At 41.0% G+C, this 18,410-nt stretch overlaps 1 protein-coding gene across 1 annotated transcript in view; it reads left to right on the plus strand.

The window, feature by feature from the left end:
• The window catches only part of tspoap1 (TSPO associated protein 1), a gene marked incomplete at its 5' end in the record, with an annotated part of 59,126 nt that continues 40,716 nt past the window's right edge, over positions 1 to 18,410 (plus strand). The window contains 2 exons of the mRNA XM_083910569.1: positions 1 to 759; positions 4,490 to 4,753. Of these exons, the coding sequence (XP_083766695.1) occupies positions 1 to 759; positions 4,490 to 4,753 (1,023 nt within the window). The remainder of the gene's footprint in view (positions 760 to 4,489; positions 4,754 to 18,410) is intronic.

The following is an 18,410-nucleotide window of genomic DNA, read 5'->3' on the forward strand; positions in this document are numbered from 1 at the left end:
ATGGGGACAGAGAGGGATAACCCTCTGACACTCTCGTCCAAGAAACCCTGCCAGAGCCAGACGGGCCATGGGCGAGAGCTTGAGAGGCTTCGTGCTGACTTGGAAGCGGAAAAGAGCCAAACACAGCGGGCCCACAGACTCCTCTGTGTGGAGCTGAGGTGTCTGCGAGAAGAAGCAGAGAGGGAACAGCAGAGGGTCGTGAGGGAGCTGTCGGCGAAGCGTGGGCACCAAAAGGACAGGCACTCGAATAGATGTGGGAGTTTGGCGGCTAAACATGCGAAGATCAAAGATTTTAGACATTACAGTTCATGCAGCAGAGACCTATCTACAAAGCTGGAGCTGTTGCTGCTGACTCTGTATGACGAGATAAACGGTGACCGGGAAGCCTCGAGCTTGCATAACAGACAGGACTTTGAGCGAGAAAAAGCCCTCTTCCTCTGCCACCTGCTAGAAAGTCACAGAAAACAGTTGGAGGAGAAGCACAGAGCAGGACACACTGGCTACAAAAGTCTCTCAAGAAAGCCCACTCAGAAGAACACCAGACAAGCTCAGAACACGGTGCCGTCAGGCTGGGAAGTGAGTGACGCTCACCCCAGCACCACTGCTGCAGCCGTGGACACCTGTCACAGCAGCTCTCCGAAAATTTGTCACCCTCACAACACTCCCCATGCAGGCTGGGACGACCAGCCCCCTTGCAGCACCAAGTCCTCTGGGTCAGAAGAGTCCACGCCCTCCAAATGCATGGACACTAACATGGAGGTAAGCTATTTTCATATATGCACATGACACTTTTCACTCTTCAGTATGATTTATATGTTATAATATCACATTATAAACTTTATTCCTGTGCATTTCTCAACATGGCTGTGCCATAAATAAATGTGGTACTCTTTCTGCATTATTCAAAAACTGGTTTACCATGACATCACCAAGTCATTTAAATGAAGGACAGGGTTCTGTGCATGTTTTTTGATATCTGACGTATCAGAAAGGTTCATGTTTTACTCTGTCCTAATTTAAGGTGGAGTTATGTGTGTGATGTATTTGACCACCAACCTGCTCTGTGGTCACATGACAAGCTAACAAGAGGCTGTCTTGTGTGAGGATGTCAGTTGCACTAAGCGATGATGGGCTTGGATAAAAGGCTAGATGGCACTTCTGTGCAGTGGATATTTTGTTTGACTTGCATGCAGACGCTTTAATGCTCCTGCAGATTTTATATTTTTATCTATGTGTGGTGTCTGCGTCATATGATGAACGCACTCTCTGGTGGTGACTGTTCTTCTGTAAGCAGCTCTGTTCTAAATCAGGGCATTGAAACGGTATAGAAAGACTGATCAGTGCAGCTCACATCAGAGTTTCCTTCAGGCTTCTGAAGCCATGGTCTTGTGAGCACAATGGAATGAATAATGGGACGGACTGAAATGCTGTGTTGGCACAAAATGACAAGGCAGGGAATATGTATGAGCTTTGATCCGTCTCTTGTAGCCTTTCTTTTTAAATCAAAATAGCTGTGTTATTGCATAAACATACATAAATTGATAAGACATTTTATTACAGTTGAACAATTAATTATTTTAAAACTGAAAGTGCAGTTTGAAACCGTGTACATTTTGATTCTTCTATGTTATACAGTATGCCTTTATATTTAGAATGAGTTATTTTTACACACACACACCAATTAGTGATAGTGAATTTGACCTCTGCATTTAACCCGTCCTTTTTACACACCATCAATGAACGCACACAAGCCGGGTGCAGGAGCAGGGGGCAGCAGTTTTCTGTGAGCCTTGCACAGATTAACCTAACCTTCAGAACTCGCTAAGAGATTAGGGCTGAATCCCAATACCACCCCTTAGCCCTCCCCCTTCCCCCTAGGGTTAGGGTAAGGTTACCCTGAGTTCTTCCCACCCTAATTTTTTTGTCCAGTTTCAGTCGATACCATCATAGTATTTTTCATATCGACTTTTCATTTACTTAATGTCTAATTTTTGTTGATTCTTTTTTACCGGTTTTTGTCAATGATATGAACACTGCCTACAAGCGCTTCAGACTGTGTGTAGTAGTTACCAAGTTGTCCAGCAGAGGGCTGTGTAAGTGCAGCTTGTACTGCATCCATGCCGCTTTTGCTAATCAAAAGAAGACAGCAGTGATGTCATGGTGTTTTTGCGGTCACAGTGAACACTAAAGCATATGAAAGCAGCACGTGGAGGTATTTCTGGCTCTACTATAGAGGGCAAAGTAACCAACAACTCTGCATTCTCAGCTGTTGGCTTATAGCTGTTGGTTCCAGTCGACCTCATGTAGCTGTGTGTGGGTACTTGGCAGAGAGAAATATGCAAATATCATTGAATGTATAGCGCAACACTAAACACTTTGTTTGAGAGTGATTTTTAGAAAAACAGCCAGTGACAGCCCTATACTCTGAGATCTTTGACCACCCACTGAGCAGTCAGGATCAACATTAACACCAGGCTTAAATAAGTGAGTTGTAAAACTGATTGCTGTTTTGGAATTAGCTTGTAGCAGGTTGTAGCAAGCAAAGCATGACATTTAACTACTTGGTATTGTGCAACTTGTGATCTTTTTGGTGCTGTTGAATGAAAGCTGTGAAATTTTAAATTTTTTGAGTTTTGAGAGTCTCTTTAACTTTGTGGTTTCAAATGTTTTTTGATTATTCCTTCTTGGCCTTGTCCAGGTTTTTTCAAAGTGCAAGTATGTCTTCACTTTCAGTGAAAAACCTCTGTGTCTATCTTGTCATGTGCTAAAAAGATATCCTGCAGCATCCAATTGCAAATGTATCGGCATATCTGTGTCTGATCAGCCTTGTCATTTGCCTTGGCTGATCAAGCTGCGTTTCTAGTCACAAGCCGACAGATCAGTGTATATTTTATTATTTTTAATCCGCTGCCTTATTGTCGTATAATTTACCATTAATGAAGCAAATGTGACAGAATATTTAAACACCAATATAATTACTTTTAAATGAGGTATAGTTTGTCATGGCTGAGTGAGAGTTTACCAGATTCCTGCCTAAATAAGTTGACAAATGCTTTTGGCTTGTATTCAGGCTGCTGCTTGTTGATGGGACTCATTAGCCTCATTCTTATTCAAAAAATAAAATTAGCTGTAGATCCTAATATTACTTGTTTGAGACGATAGATGGGCAGCAAGTCTAAATAAACTAGTATGAAGGTGTGAGACAGTTTCTTTTTGTGGGGTTTGACCTCTTTTTACACGGTAGTTTCATGTCTATTAATCTAGCATTAATTGCCTTGTAAGGCGTAATTTGTTTTTAAAGTGGACAAGCGCAGTAAAACATGATGAGTAGTGTGGCTTTTACACACTTGTTCCTCTGCCTGCCTCCTGCAGCCTCCCTGTGTTGCAGTCTGTACTGCCTCTTGAACAATCAATAGGCAGCCAACATCATTCCAGCGTCATCTCCATGGAAACGAGGTCTCGTCGTTGTAATGATTGGGCCCCGTCTCAAAGCCTGCTTTTATGTGATAGGACGAGTGAAGCAGCCCTCCCTACCCCCTCCTCACAGCGACACTCGCCGTCTTGCACACACACACACACATTTTTCCCTTCGTCCTCTTTCTTCACCTTTACGGCACTGTAACTGAGATGGGATTAAGCAGCTCTGTCGAGTCTTTTAGCATGTGGATGAAATGCGTTTTGACACCGCAGCAACACTGAGGGTGGAGGACTCGCGGCTCGCAGAGAGTCAACATGCCACCCACATCACAAGCCTGGGACCTGGAATAGAGACCTGTTAGTGAAATCGTTTTTCTGTCATTTCTTTCTACATGGCACATCTCCTCTTGTTTGGCCTCCACGCGCTGTTTCAGCATTGATGTCAGGTAGAATTTGAGCTGTGCATGTTTTCCAATTTTTGGACAATCATCTGTGAAAACCCTCTCCTATGACTGAGCTCTAAGGCATATTGAAGCAGACGATGTCAGCGTCGCGGATCTGAATGAACATCAATATGCCGAAGAATGCAATCAGGATGATGACATTCTTAAAATTATAGTGAAACACCAAGGCTGAAAACATGTAAGGTCCCTGTAGAGCTCAGTGTCCTCAATTTAAAAAAAGAAATGCCTCTGTGAACAACCCCTGCTTCATTTTTAACTGGATTTCTGTTACTTTTCACAGAAACAAATTATAACCAAGATACAGACGTTCTGCAGTGCTATTTTCCTCTGCGTATACTCCAACTTTTTGCTCCTTAATGACGACCATGGCAAAAACAGTCCTTTACTTGTTTTCAGACGCTTCAACTTAGCTGTGACAAAATCGGCTCCTGCGTACGAACTGTTAAAGAAAGGAAGGAACATTACATCTTTCATCATTTTCAAGTCAACCTGCCAAAGAGGATCCGTGTCACTCTCCTCAAGCAAATGAAAAGCCCATGATGGTCTGTTCTCGGCTGGACACCTCATTTGGTCACATTGATCCCACCGGCGCTGTCTGACTTTGACAGAAAGTGATGTATGACCTGTGCACTCGGCCTGAGCAGCCCGAGCCTGCACCGGCACGTGCAGAGATGGAGAGCCGCGAGGAGGCGGACACTCCTGGACAACAGCAGCTGGATTGTAGGAGTTCAGAGGAGCAGGGAATTATGCAACACGGCCTCTCGGACAAGGCAGTGCCAACCAAGGCTGTCGCAACAAAATCATTGCTAGGAAAGAGGCACCACTCGCTGTATGCAAACCTGAATGGTTTTGAAGTTGAAGGGATACATAAGGTGAGTGTGGAACATTTGTTTTCCCACAGAAATATTTTGAAATGGTTGACATATCGATGTTTAAATTGGGAGACATAAGATCATGTATTGTAGTCCCATTGTGTACTATTAGAGTTGCATAGCATATGATTCAGAGAGTCCTATTTACAGCACAAACTACAACATACAGTATTATGATTTTCTTGATTATTTCACTTGGGTTGGATTACACAATGCGTGGTGCTACATACAGTGCTTTGTGTACGAAGCATGTTTTCTGCACACATTATCTGGAACGTCGCTGCTGTAAATCAGAGGGATAGCAGTTATGACGGTGACCTGTAAAACCCTGATGTCTGTTGGCATGGAGTTTCCATTTAATGGTTGAAAATCAATAGAGAACCCCATGAGAAGTTCATACTCATTCAGCATATGTCGCAAGATACATCAGTGGAAGGAAATCGATTAAATTACCCCCATCAAACTAACAGGATAAGTCTCATGTAATTTTATGTTAAAACATCTGAAATAATTGATTGGTAGTGGATTTAAGTCTTGTAAGCACAGCAGTGCCTTTGTTGTTGGTGCTGTAAATATAACAGATATGGCTTCTTCACACAAAAGCAGATGATTTGATCTAAGCTAAGCTGTGTGAAGTGTCCCTCAGCAGTAAAGTTTTGGGTTTATCCTCATTCCATTTCAGGAGAAGGGAAGACTCACTTGCAGGGTACATTTACGCAACCCCCACAAATTCCAGATATGCCTGTTGTCCGCATTACCCCAATATTAGAAAGAAACTGCAAAGTTTGAGGGAAAAAACAAATACGTAGTTACCCACATATGTTTCCTGGCCGATTCTTATCAAACACAACTTGACTATTATCTGTGGAAAATAAGCTCTGTTGACAATTCATTTCAGTTTTAGTTTCACCTCATAGTTGCTCTCATAACAGAAATCCTCGTTCTTACTTTTGTACTTTCTGAAACTAATCAAACACAGCTGCAGAGGAGATATTAAGATTCTTGTGTGTGCCAGTACATGCGTTCACAGTGTACCTGAACAGTCATGTGAAATGCATTTGTGAGGTTTGTTAGTTTGAAGGCAGATTACTTTTGATGGAGAGCATCTGGAAGCAGATTGTTGCCGTTTTCAAATGTAATTGTAGTAGTATGGATGAGGCCTCAGATGAAGTTGGGATTAGCTGTTTAGATCATAATTCGTTAATAATACCAACAGTTACAAGCACTATGGGTCACACTTTCCACAGAAAAGGCACTATAGCATGTGTAACCACCAACTCTGTCCCAATTTCTTTGCTTTGGGATTTGAATGGATCCTTAGAGTCCGTCCACAGGGTCCCAGAGTGGCAAAATCTCAAAAAGCCACCCTTGCGTTTTCAAATAGACGGCAAATATGCTAATTTAGGAAAACAATTATGTAATTAGTCCCTCCTCTCTCTTGCTCTGGCATTCACTGTCCCTGTCTTTTGTTGTTGTTGTTGTTGTTGTTGTTGTTGTTGTTGTTGTAGCCAACGACTGTCAATGGAAAGTCGGCCTGAAAAAGACGCTGGATATCACAAGAACACTTCCTGTCCCAAAGAGACTTCAGACACAGGGGTGAAGGAAAAATTTGGTGTTGAATCGTAAAATAGGGGCGGTACAACCTAAATGAAACCTATTTTCACAGAGACTATTTTTACTTGAATGAACACATAAGTGATTGTTCCGCACACAGTCAGCTGCACTGCACATACACTGCTCGTACTTGTCTGTGATTCTGAGTCGTTTCTGTGGTGACACTGTTTCTCTCGCTCCCTCGCTGTGTTGACAGTCAGACCGACTCTCCGCCTGCAGTAAATAAATCTACGGCAAAGAAAAAGATACTTGTGCCATTTCTGTGTGGATAGGGCCTTAGATGATGCAGGATTTTACCATCAAAGCAGGCCAGTAATCTGTGTGCAACAACCCTGCCACTTTATTGCCCAGTCACTACAGTCATAGTGTAGTGAAAACCCCTAATGAACTCCAAACGCACACCCTGAGACGTTATCTATGGCCACAGCAGCTGAGGGGGGAGCATTAAATGAGGGCATTAAAAATTATTATTTGGATATTTTCGACCAGTGGGGGCTGTCGATCTTTGATTGTTGTTTCTAATTACACATTACTTGCTGTGGGGGTTACCACAGCCCTTCTAATTACAATTGCATACTTGCATGTGTATGTATGTGTGTGTGTGTGCGTTTAAGAAGTGAACCCTCGCCAGAGACGTGCATTGAATCTCTATCTATAGAGGCAGAGCAGGTGTTGTAAAGCTGCAGAGGAAAAGTGGGTGAAACTATATCTGGAAAATTGCGTTCATATTCACCTAATCCTCACATGAACAGGCTGAGTTGTATATAGAATGCATAGAATGAAAGCAGTGCTGTGCTGGTGTTGTTAATCATCAGATCACCATAAACCAGTGTGGCGTAGTCCACACATGAGGAACTTATTCTATATATGTTGTATATATGGAACATTCCATATTTTATTGTGGAAGCTGTCATGACGTTTTTGACGCATTTGTCCGATCACCACTGAGTTCACCGCAGTGAGAGAAAAAAACCCATAAATGTCCCTTAAAGAACAGTTAAAGAGGTTTGTCTTGTGGTATTTTAAACCCTTTTTTATTATGATTATTTGCTGCATTGCTCTGTGAATATAGGTTCTGGCTCAGATCAGGTTTGGCCTTATTCAAACGGTGTCAGCAGAGATGCAGCATAATAATTGATGCACCTTCAATTACTGATCCAAATACACGGGGGCACAAGAAGGCTAATTTCTGCCTTGACACATTTTGTTTCACTGGTAGGAATATTTGGTAACTAAGATGGAGCAGGTTTGTAATGACAAAAGATTAATACATTTTTATCAACAATATTTTCTCTTATCCTCAGTCTCATTGTATCAGTAAAGTTGAATGCTAAAAAGAGTCAATAGTTGAGTCTTTGATGTTGACAAATTCTTCACTCTGACTCCCCATCAGTCTTGCTAATGGTTATGAGCCTGTTGACTGGGTGGTCCCCAGTGATCCACACACTTTAACACCTGTCTGGATACCATATGGCTGCTTGTCTAATGGATGTTGCGTGTGAACAGCACGAGCTCCAAAATCAGCTGCTGTAAAAAAACAAAAAAAATTATTAATTAAGGCAGGCACATAAAACTATAAGTTGATTTTCTCCTCTGCAATTGTTTGGTTAGTATCAGTAAGTAATCTATATCGTTTTTTTTGTGGCCTTAATGAAGATTTTACAAAAATAAACTCTGTGAATTAAAATATAGAATACAAAAAAATCTATAAATACCTATGTCCATGTCTCAAAGTGTCCTGTGAACAGTTTTACAGGCGTCTCTTTTACTGTTGTGAATACGAAAATTGCTTTTAGGGTCACGTGAGTATTTATTGTTGCAGTACAATGAGTGGCCAGTGGAAAGAAATTAGCTGCAAACCAGAAGGGGAAGTACTCCATCCAGTTCCTGGAATACATCCATACTGTAACATGTGATGGAGTAATACGCAATGCATGTAAGGGGTGTGGCCTCAATAGCCCTGCAACAAATAGTTTTTTAGCATTAATATTCAACTGTATTTGCATCAAATCTGATCGTTTTAGCCAAGATTATGCAACAATATCATTCCCAAACCTTCAATTTTGACTATTTCCAGTTTATTCCTGTTATTTACCCATAAATTCCCATGGAGCTTCCAATTTTGCAACCCTAAGTACCAACAAGAAACAACAGGAGAAGAAATGCAAGAATAAGCATTTCTTTTATTGGACCAATGGTGATGTGATACTGAAACAAAGAGTTAACAGAGCTCTTCGTTGACAACAAATAGTTGAGTCTTGGCTAAAAAAAAAAAATGCCAATCAGGATTAGTTTCACTCTCAGTTTGGATGAATACAATTCTTATAATGTTGATATTATAGAAATGGTGCCACAGATTTCTTTACTGTGCCTGCGGTGGCCAATAATCACGGTACATTTACTTTACACAATTTAATTCCAGCCACTGCCAAATCAGCCATTAAGAATATTATTTTCCATGGAATATATAATCAGGCTGTTTTACTATGGAGCCTATGGCAAGTTTGTGCAAATATATTTAAGCCGTGACAACACGTTGAAGCTACTCTTTCTTTTTTCGTGTAAATGGGCTTCTGCTGGTCATACAAAGAAATCATTTTATCTCGCCTGATCCAGGTCGCAACAGCAGTCCCTGCCTTGTCAAATAACAGCCCTCATATGTCAAAGTGGTCACAGCTGTGATTCTATTACTTCTCTAAGCTTGTGTTACCTTGATGGCATGTCATTTCCTCTGCTGTGGATTTTGTAGCATGACTGATGGTCAGCAGAAAAAAAAATCTGAAGCATTATTTCTCAGGACTCGGAGAACCTCTCGAACAACACTTCCAGATTTCTCAAGGGGGAAATACCGGATTGTGATTTTTTCAGACGGATATTGCGATTGTATGTTGTTTTTGCCATTAAAAAAAAAAAGCAATAACACTTGAAGTAGTGCTTTTTATGAAACTCAAGTAAGTTTTTTTTTGTTGTTGTTATTTTCACAATTGATGCATTTCGACTTCAAAGTTACCGTATTAGATTTATTTGGACAAATTTATGGATGTATGCGAGGCATTCCTGCTGATTCCGTCTCTTTTTTAGCCTCAAGGTTTTGTGTGTGTATGTGTGTCTTATTGGCCAGCCATGTTATGATTTGTGAATAATTAATAGGGCAGTGCGAGGGCAATCTCTGGAGTATTGGTCTTTCACCATATCCAGGCCCCCCCGACATCACTGTCTGTCTGGCTGCAGTGAGGTGCAGACAGGGGTCAGACATTGTGTTCATTGTCACGTTCACTTGATGTGTGAGGTCATGAACCCTATGTGCTATAATTCCCACACCAAATATTGTATCTGTGACATACAGAATAATGGGAACATTCTGACAGCTGTTTCTAGCACTGATATTTCTGTGGCTATATTTACATTTACTTGGTGGACCTATGCAGATCTTTCCTTAAGCTGCCCACTGTCCGTGAGGTGTCTGCATCATTTAGTGTTGCTGCTGCTGGTGAGATAAACCCATGATTACTTATGTTCCCTTAATAAATGGAATGCTTTCTGCCTGGAGGTGAAAAAGGGAAACTCATTCTGTTCAACTGAATGTCAGCGAAGGTCATCCTGGCCGTTTATTACTCAAGTGCTATGGAGTAAAGACGGAAAACTCTTCAGGCTTCTCTTCAGGGTGTCTAAAATATGGCTCGATGACACACAGGAGACACGAGCCTCCTCAAGCGCTTTCCTCACCGTTTAGTAACTGCACCTGCTCTTACCATGCTGCTTCTGGTTTACAAGCTAGCGACGATGTCAGTCCCAAAAATGTGTCTTCCCTGGATGCAAAAACACGGAGAAAGCACAATGGTTTATTATTTTGATTCAGGGGAATTCCCTATGTTCAGCTCCACGGTGAAAACATCCAGGGGAATGTTTCAGCCTTTTATCACATGAGCTCTGGGGAGATGAGATGATGGCTTCAGTGATGACGGAGGAGGTGAAGGCTTTTTTTTTGGCAATAACAAGAGTGATGACAAGGTCTTGGTGGGACCATGGTGATTGATTTGAAGCTCTTCCATCTCTTTTTGAGTGCGTAGTTTCTTGGGGAGGTCAGACCAGGCCAATCTGCAGAATGAAAATGACTCGATAGAATTGCCTATGTTTATCATGTGTTCACTTTGATTGTTGATTGTGATCACATAGACCTTCTAGTGGTCAAGTGACACTGATTCTTTATCGCTGCTGCAGCAAGGAGGGCTTCTTTTGCACTTATTCAGCTAATGTGTGCAGTTTCAGTGCAAACATTTTCAATGTTTTGTTTTTTGCAAAGTCTTTTAAATACTCAAACAACAATCACAACATTATCCTAGATCTATGATTCTCAAACTGTGGTGCGTGTTGCACCAGTGACATGCATGTTTCCTCTGGAGAGCAAACTATCTTATTGGGAGTAAATCTGCCTCCTGTGAAAAGTCTGCAGCTGACTTTGCTCGACCTATTTACACCACTACACACCATATAAACAAGAAAATAATTTGACCTAAATTCTATAAACGGGAACTTTCAGCAAATTAGAGTCGTGTGCAAGGGGACGTGCAAGCACAATGTCCAGGAAAATTAAGTTGTTTCTGCTGCAATGTATGATGAGGGCGGGGGGTTGCAAAGTTGCAGGGTTTATATACACATGCAATTTTCTCTGACAAGATTAAGGGTTATCTTCTTTGAGTGTTTAGCCTTTGGGAGGGTCGGGGGAGAGGAGAAACAATCGTTTCCGCTGACTCTGCACAAAAAGGAGTAATTTGATGACCCCTCCTTCTGTTCATTTTGTGACTCTTAAAAGCCAGATGTTCCCTGCATGTCTGACACCTTATTTAGCCCTCAGAGGCTCACTGTGACATTATTATTTATTGACTGTGAGGTGATAAGGCAGCCGTGCTAGTATGGATACTAACTACTGTGTTTGTAGGACAGGCTTATATTGGATTTGTAAAAGAGAGGCCTGAGGCAAGCGGTGACAGATATAAGACCTGAAAGCCTAAAGGATGGTTTGTTCCTTTTAGACAGTAAAACACAGTGACTGTGACTTTACTTTTATCTTGGCGTAAGCATAAAATCACTACTGTAAAACAGATTATTTAGACCAATGTTTCCCAAACTTTTTATATGGGGACCCTCTTTTCAAAGATGACAAATTATCATGACCCAATATATAAATTATGACAAGAAATGTGCAATTTATTTGTTTTGAATCACTAAAACTGCAATGTCCATGAGATATAGTATGTGTAACATTTACTATCCTAAAACCTTAATCCTAAATGGGATTACCAATTAATCAGACCTAGTTATTTAAATAACTGGTATTGGCTGTGTTATTGAATGGGACAATTATTACCGATGTATGCCTGTTGACACATTTATTTTTGTTCTCAGAAACCTGATGAATGTGTCACAAAAGCCATTTTCATCAGCCATAGAAAACCCCATTTCAAAGAGTTTTTGTAGCATTAGAATAAGCCTCTTATATGTATTTAAGCCATGGGCCTTGCTCTATGAAGGCCGCCATCTTGCACCGCCATGTTTCTACAGCAAGCCAGAACAGACTAGTCAAACTAGTCAGTATGTTTTTTGTTTTGAAGCAGCAGCTTACAAAAGAAATGAAGACGAACAACATCCTCTCTTGCATGTGAAAGCCATCAAAGATCCAGGATGTGCTTGGCAGTGGAGTCAGTTTTTCACAATCTGCAGTCTCACCATTAGTTTTCTCCAATTTTTACACACTGGATCTTAATTAAAACCTAAGAATTACCAAGTTTATTTGACCCCCTATGGATTGTCAGTATGAACTACCTCATTTACGTCTCATCATCTTTCGTTGTTCAGATCACTTAGAGGTTTTGAGCAGAACTGCATGCACGTCTGTGTACAAACCTACTGTGCAAGTGCAGGTAGATTGCTGGATGCATGTGGGGGAGTAAAAGGGTGTCTTGTTGTGGCTCTTTGTTCTCTACCGCTGCATGAGAGGAGACCCTCTAATCTGTCACCGTCAAGTACCCCAGGGAGATGAGTCCTGATAAATGCATGGGGGATTGGAGAAGACACTTGAGACCTTCGACATTACTTATATATGAGTATAGGGAGAGCGATACACTTAATAAAATAACTCTGGCCACAGCTTTGGACAGATGTTTTTCTATTTTGTGTAAGACGATTACAAATATCAGCCTTCCGAATCTTTCTATCGCTTCTTTTTTTAGTTCAATAAATAATGCGGATGTTGCTACCATGATCACAGTAATTAGAACAATACAATGCTTAGAATAATACATTGTTGAATAAAAGAGCAGTGTGTGTCTACTTTATGTACAAGATCAAGATTCTCCTTTGAAAGCTGTCACGTCTTTTTGGAATGGTGGAAGACAGTGTCATTAAAAAACCACTGATGCAGGAGAGTGTTATTGATCAGGCTCTCAATGTTGTCACAGATATTGTCAAGTCCATCACTATTCACTTCATTAAAAAGGGCAGCCATCCCCAATGTTTGTCTAATGTTGCTTTTCTTGCTATTGTGGTAATTAAAACTGTGTCCAGGAGCCATTTCCCAGACCATGCTGTATTTTAGGACTGGGTCAATGGGAGGAGACACCTCCTTTTATTGTTGCTGAGAGCTGACGTGGCCTGGACTCATTTAAGTTTATCTCCAGATTCAGCTGACTGGCTCCTTCATTCAGTTCTCTGGGTAGCAAGTACTGGAGCAATGGGAGCTGTATATTCAAGCATTGAGATTGCAATAAAAGCACTAATTATCCTCACGCAAAAATGTTTTAATACTGCTGAGCTTTGCTGTCTCTATGCAGGCACACATGTATCAGTGCTATTCTTTATTTCTTTATTTTTTTTACAAATTGCGGAATTGAGTTTCACTTGTAAACAACTAAATCAGGATAGGTAATGGTTCAGGGCTACAGCAATTAATCAATTATTAATCAGTTACTGAATTAATTGCCATTTTAATAGTCAATAAATGTATATGGGTGGGTTTATTATAAAAGTAAACAGGGTTTTGTGGTTTCAGCTTCACAAATGTGAATATTTTCTTGTTTCTTTGCTTATATATATCCATAAATCAAATATCTTTGGTTTTGAGGCATCACTATTATATTATATTTTGTGGTTTAGGAAACACTGGCATTTCACACCATTTTGTAATGAATCAAATGTATATTGAACAGATTCATACATTTCAGTTCCACTTTGTAGTGAAGTGATATGTAGCTTTAGCTGTAGATAGTTTGCCTCCGTGTGATTGTGTGTGCCTTTGTCTCCGTGTTTCCTTAGAAGCTCATACTCGAGTAAGGGATCTCTAACTGTCAGCTGAAACTGTCGACATTAGTGTTTCTGTGAAACGCTTGCCTTTCATCCCAGACATATGAATAATCTCGCTGTGTGATATTATAAATTATGTATAATATGGATGATCCTTTCTCTGCATCAATTTGTAGTGAAACGTTTCCCTGGACCTATGTTTTGTCTGGTTCTTTCATTTTCTGAAAATTGTAGTTGTGAATGCAGTAGAAATTCCAGAGAAATCGATAGATGGAATAGAAGATGTATTGCGGCTTTCCAAGTGCATGCTTTAAAGCTCACATAGAGTGGTCCTGTTGCACATAGTTATGGAGGTCTACTTGCATACATTAACTTGTTTTTATGGTCAAAAACCTCCTAGTTGCTGTAAACGAGCTGATAGAAATCTGTCCTTATTGAAGCTCTCGTCAGCCGCGGTGTTTCAGACAGAAATCTCGCCCCAAGAAGACAGACTGTGTAGAGCCTTCCCAACTGTCCCAAAGGGACATAATCAGCACACCCGCTCCCAGAAGCGCAGCTCCCCCCTCGGTACGGTGGATGCACTGCTACTCATTATCAAAACATTGTTTTAACAATGTTTAAAAATAGCTTTGTCACGACTCCCCGCCGCAGTCCCTTTTATGACTTTGACCCGGAGTCTGACCCAGAGTCAGAAGACATTGTCGCTCGTGAAACACCTCCACAATGGACGTTATTCTTCTTCTGGGGTTCAATGTACGCAACCAGATGTGCCCAGAGCAGGAGGATTTGCTGTTCAGGAGAACTCGCTGAGCCCAAGATTACAATAAAACACCGTGTTCTCAGCAGTGGCTGAACTGTTTGTTTCGAAACTTCAGGGCTTCGTAAACAAGGTAATGACGCAAATACACACTAAAAAACAGCGTTAATTGGAACTTACGGTCTAGGTCCGCTTTAAGATCACCATCACTGACACATTTTACCAGACACCTGTCTGTCTGTCTCAGCTTTTCTAATCTTTTAACATCACATGTATGCTGTTTTATGAGCTCTAAATTATATGGATGGATTGATAAAAGAATCAAACAATAAAAGTTTAATTCACTGACTTAAAACCATCAGACAAAACACAGAAGTTCTATTGGTCTGCCAATAAGATTCCCCTCAAATTAGATGAACGTCGGACACAATATTCTGATGTCGGCCCTAAGAGGCGTATAAAATAGCAATTGGCCTAGATAATCAACGGTCATGTTGGCCTGTTCTCTTTACAAAGCTGAGGCTTGTTTGCATCTGCCTGCCTGTCTAAATAAAAGTCAAAGCATTAAATCATGTGTCAACAAGGCTCTTTTTGCTTTTTAACGTAGCCCTTGGCTCTTGTTGTTTTGCTCGTCAATGAACATTCTGTTTTATGATAACCTAGAATAAAGTGACTCTGCACTTCAAGGTCAGTAACATGCTGGTCCTGGATCCATCTGCTGTGTTGTCAAACAGCCATGTGTTGGTAGACCATGCCCTTCACTTGATGTACTTGGAGTTGTTAAGTTTGGTCCCTTTTGACAAATTGAACTGGTGAACATTACCAGTTCAACTTGTTATACAATCTACATATTTATCATAGCGCTTCAAATTTTAGGTCACATGCATTCATTGACACACATTCATACAGCACTTCATCAGCCATAAGACTAAAACAGGCTATATAGGAATATAGTAGTAACAATATTTAAGATTGTTACCTTTTTCTCTTTGGAGCTCCCCCTGCAGTTTTGGAGGACATGTTTTTACGACACTACCGTAAACATTCATCCATTGTCTACCGTTTTATCCTCTCTGTTGTAAAAACATGCTAGCGAGTAAATGCCTTTACAACAAGCGCAAACATCGAGAGAGTGCGAATGCACATACATGCATAGAGAATAGAGTGTATCCCTGAGATACTTACAAGTGAAACCGAAAGAATGCCAGGTCAGAATCCGTTTTTGCATGCCTTTGTGTTTTTAAATTCTCTCCATTTGAAAAAGCCGGTCAGATGTTTACTCATGTGTGGCCCCTCGCTCTGTCAGACAGTCATTTCCTCTTCCTCACTTCCTATGTAAATGGTTTTATCTGCTTCTTTTTCACCAACTCTGCCATGACTAACGTCTAAAATCATGCCCTCACTGCCTTGATCAGTTAGCCAGTAACTGGGGGTGTGGAAAGTGCTGTAAAGCAATTTATTTATTTCACGACTTTGCAAGTCCCCCTGATTCTGGACTCCAGGTCCAGGCCCTGATCTTGGAAGGCTGGTTTTCTGCTAACACGTGGCAACAAGACATTCTACCATAACAATGACTCCAAAGCTGTTAAATTAGGGTAAAAATCCCACACAGTTCTGCTTTAATTCAACTCGCATAAAACGTATGAGGGACCTCATGTTAGAGTACAGCAGGGGTAAATGGTCACGTGAATCAGTCTGTGTGTGTTTTATAATCTGCATGTAACCACAATTATCACAGACACTTTCAAACAGGGCATCAGGAGATGGCTCCATCAGTTCCATCTGCCCCTGCCCATGGCTCATGCTCATCTTACAGACGTTTGAATGAAGACCCCTGCCTTCTTACTACTGAGTTACATCTGCCTCGCTACACTGAGCCAGACCAGTGTGAAAACCACACCACTGTGAGAGGGGAGGTATGGCTGAATGCTAATAAACTAGCCTTGAGTAGACCTCACCACCTGCAGCTCTGTTCTGTGGCAGCAGGCCGGTTGCCAGCATTACCTCATGCTCTGGTGTCTTCTATGATTCCTACGGAACAATTACAGGACATGGATGGACTCCAAAATCATTTGAATCAGAAAGGAAGAAGGCTGGCCTTCCTCTGAGGTGATTGATTGGACTGTTGTCGTAAGAGGAAGCGCTGTACCGACTCCTCTGACTGATGGAAAATATATCTCTCAAAGACACAAAGGTTCATGTGAGTGGGAGCTGAGCCTACAGTGTTTAGTCTTTCAATTTTAAATGAAATAAAAAACATGAATCCCTTTTCTATTATGTTCAGAAAAAACTATATGTCTAATACTATCAAAATAATATATGTTTTAAGAGATGATGTGATTATATGTAATGGATGGACATAGTCAAAGCCTATGTAATGAAAATGGGAGCGAAATCTGAAGGACTCTTGGGTTTCAAGAGTTGCAGCTCTTCTTTTACAGTGTAATCTCTTTCTCTGGCTTGCCACCATAACTTCTTTGTTATTGTCCCTCTTTGGAGCGGAACATTACAATGTCATTTTTAGACACAATGCTCTATTTTATGAGCTGCTACAACATGGCTGCTGCTATTTTCACCTGTGCGCACTGTGCATCTGGGTGTCATAATTGCAAAATGGGAAATGAGAGCCCTCTCTCATTCCTCCCAACATCTCAGTACAAGAAATAAATCAACCCAAGACGCTTGAATAAGCACTTTCTATGCCCCTGGAAAATCCTCTTACCATCAACAAAGTAAAGAGTCTGGTTTTATGCTGTTCACTGTTCTTTTTATGACAAGGATTCGCTTTTGTTTGCAGTTTTTCTGTGTGCTATACATCATGAGAAGATCGGGTCAGTGTGTGTTTTTGTGTGTGTCGGGCATTTGTTCACTTAGTCAGTTGGTCATTTCTCACCTTTATGTTCAGTCCCACCTGTGAATGTGAACAGGATTTTGTTCCAACTACACAGCCCTTGTTTCAAGGTTTGTTTGTACTTGAAACAGCAGTAGTAGTAGTTGCAGCAGTAGTGGAATGATCGATTCACATGAACAGGAATTGAATATGCTCTTTTCAAGGGTGTGTCTAATGTCTACGAAATAAAATGATACTGGATTATATGTCTATATTGTTTTACTTAGAATCCATTGTGCTTTAGAATGTAGTCTGAAACCAGATGCCACAGCCAATATCAAACAATTACACTATAAATAAACTGAATGGCTGTTGCAGAAAAAATACAAACTAACCAAAGCCTGGGCCATGTAGTGCAATAGTCAGCGATGAATTCGCTGATATCAGGACCTGGCTTGAGATAGGGATGTACATTCTCACTTTGAAGCAACTGGCAGCCACGATTGCATGATTGCAGTGTCGGGCTGGGTGAGGTCAGCAATGACTCCAGTATGTGGTCAGTGCCTCATACAATCACATTTCAAAAAAAGCCTGAGCTTAACTAACACATAATATAACACTAACTAATTTCATGGCTCTACTATTTTTTTTTAATTCATATTTTCCTTCACCAGAACATGTTTATAATCTAACACAAAATATTGTGCCTCTGTGACCATATGGCCGCTCTGGCACTAGTTTGTAACCCACCAACTAGCGACTCGGACAGGATGTTCCATGTCACCATCACACAGACGCCTCAGCTGCTGCTTCAACTAAACAGCTGGTCATTAGTGTTGACTCAAATAACAGGTACAGTAGCATTAAAGACCCACTGGGGAGACACTGGATTAGCCCATCATCTGCAGTTACCATGGCAACTTAGTTTCAAGATGCTTTGTGCACCATGTCATAGTGCTATTACAAATGCAGTAATGTGTCAGAGGCTTATTCCTGAACACGTCCACTGATGTTTCACATGTGAACACCTGAGCCAACAGTGAGTGTTTTTCATAGTGAGGGACTCACTATCTCGGCTTTGCTGTCTTTGTCTGCAGCATTATTAACATTCTGTTTGACCTTGTACAGACCTGGTATTAACATTTGTCCCGAGTGAT

Source organism: Microchirus variegatus (genome assembly GCF_963457635.1).
Source record: "Microchirus variegatus genome assembly, chromosome: 2".
Lineage (NCBI taxonomy): Eukaryota > Metazoa > Chordata > Actinopteri > Pleuronectiformes > Soleidae > Microchirus > Microchirus variegatus.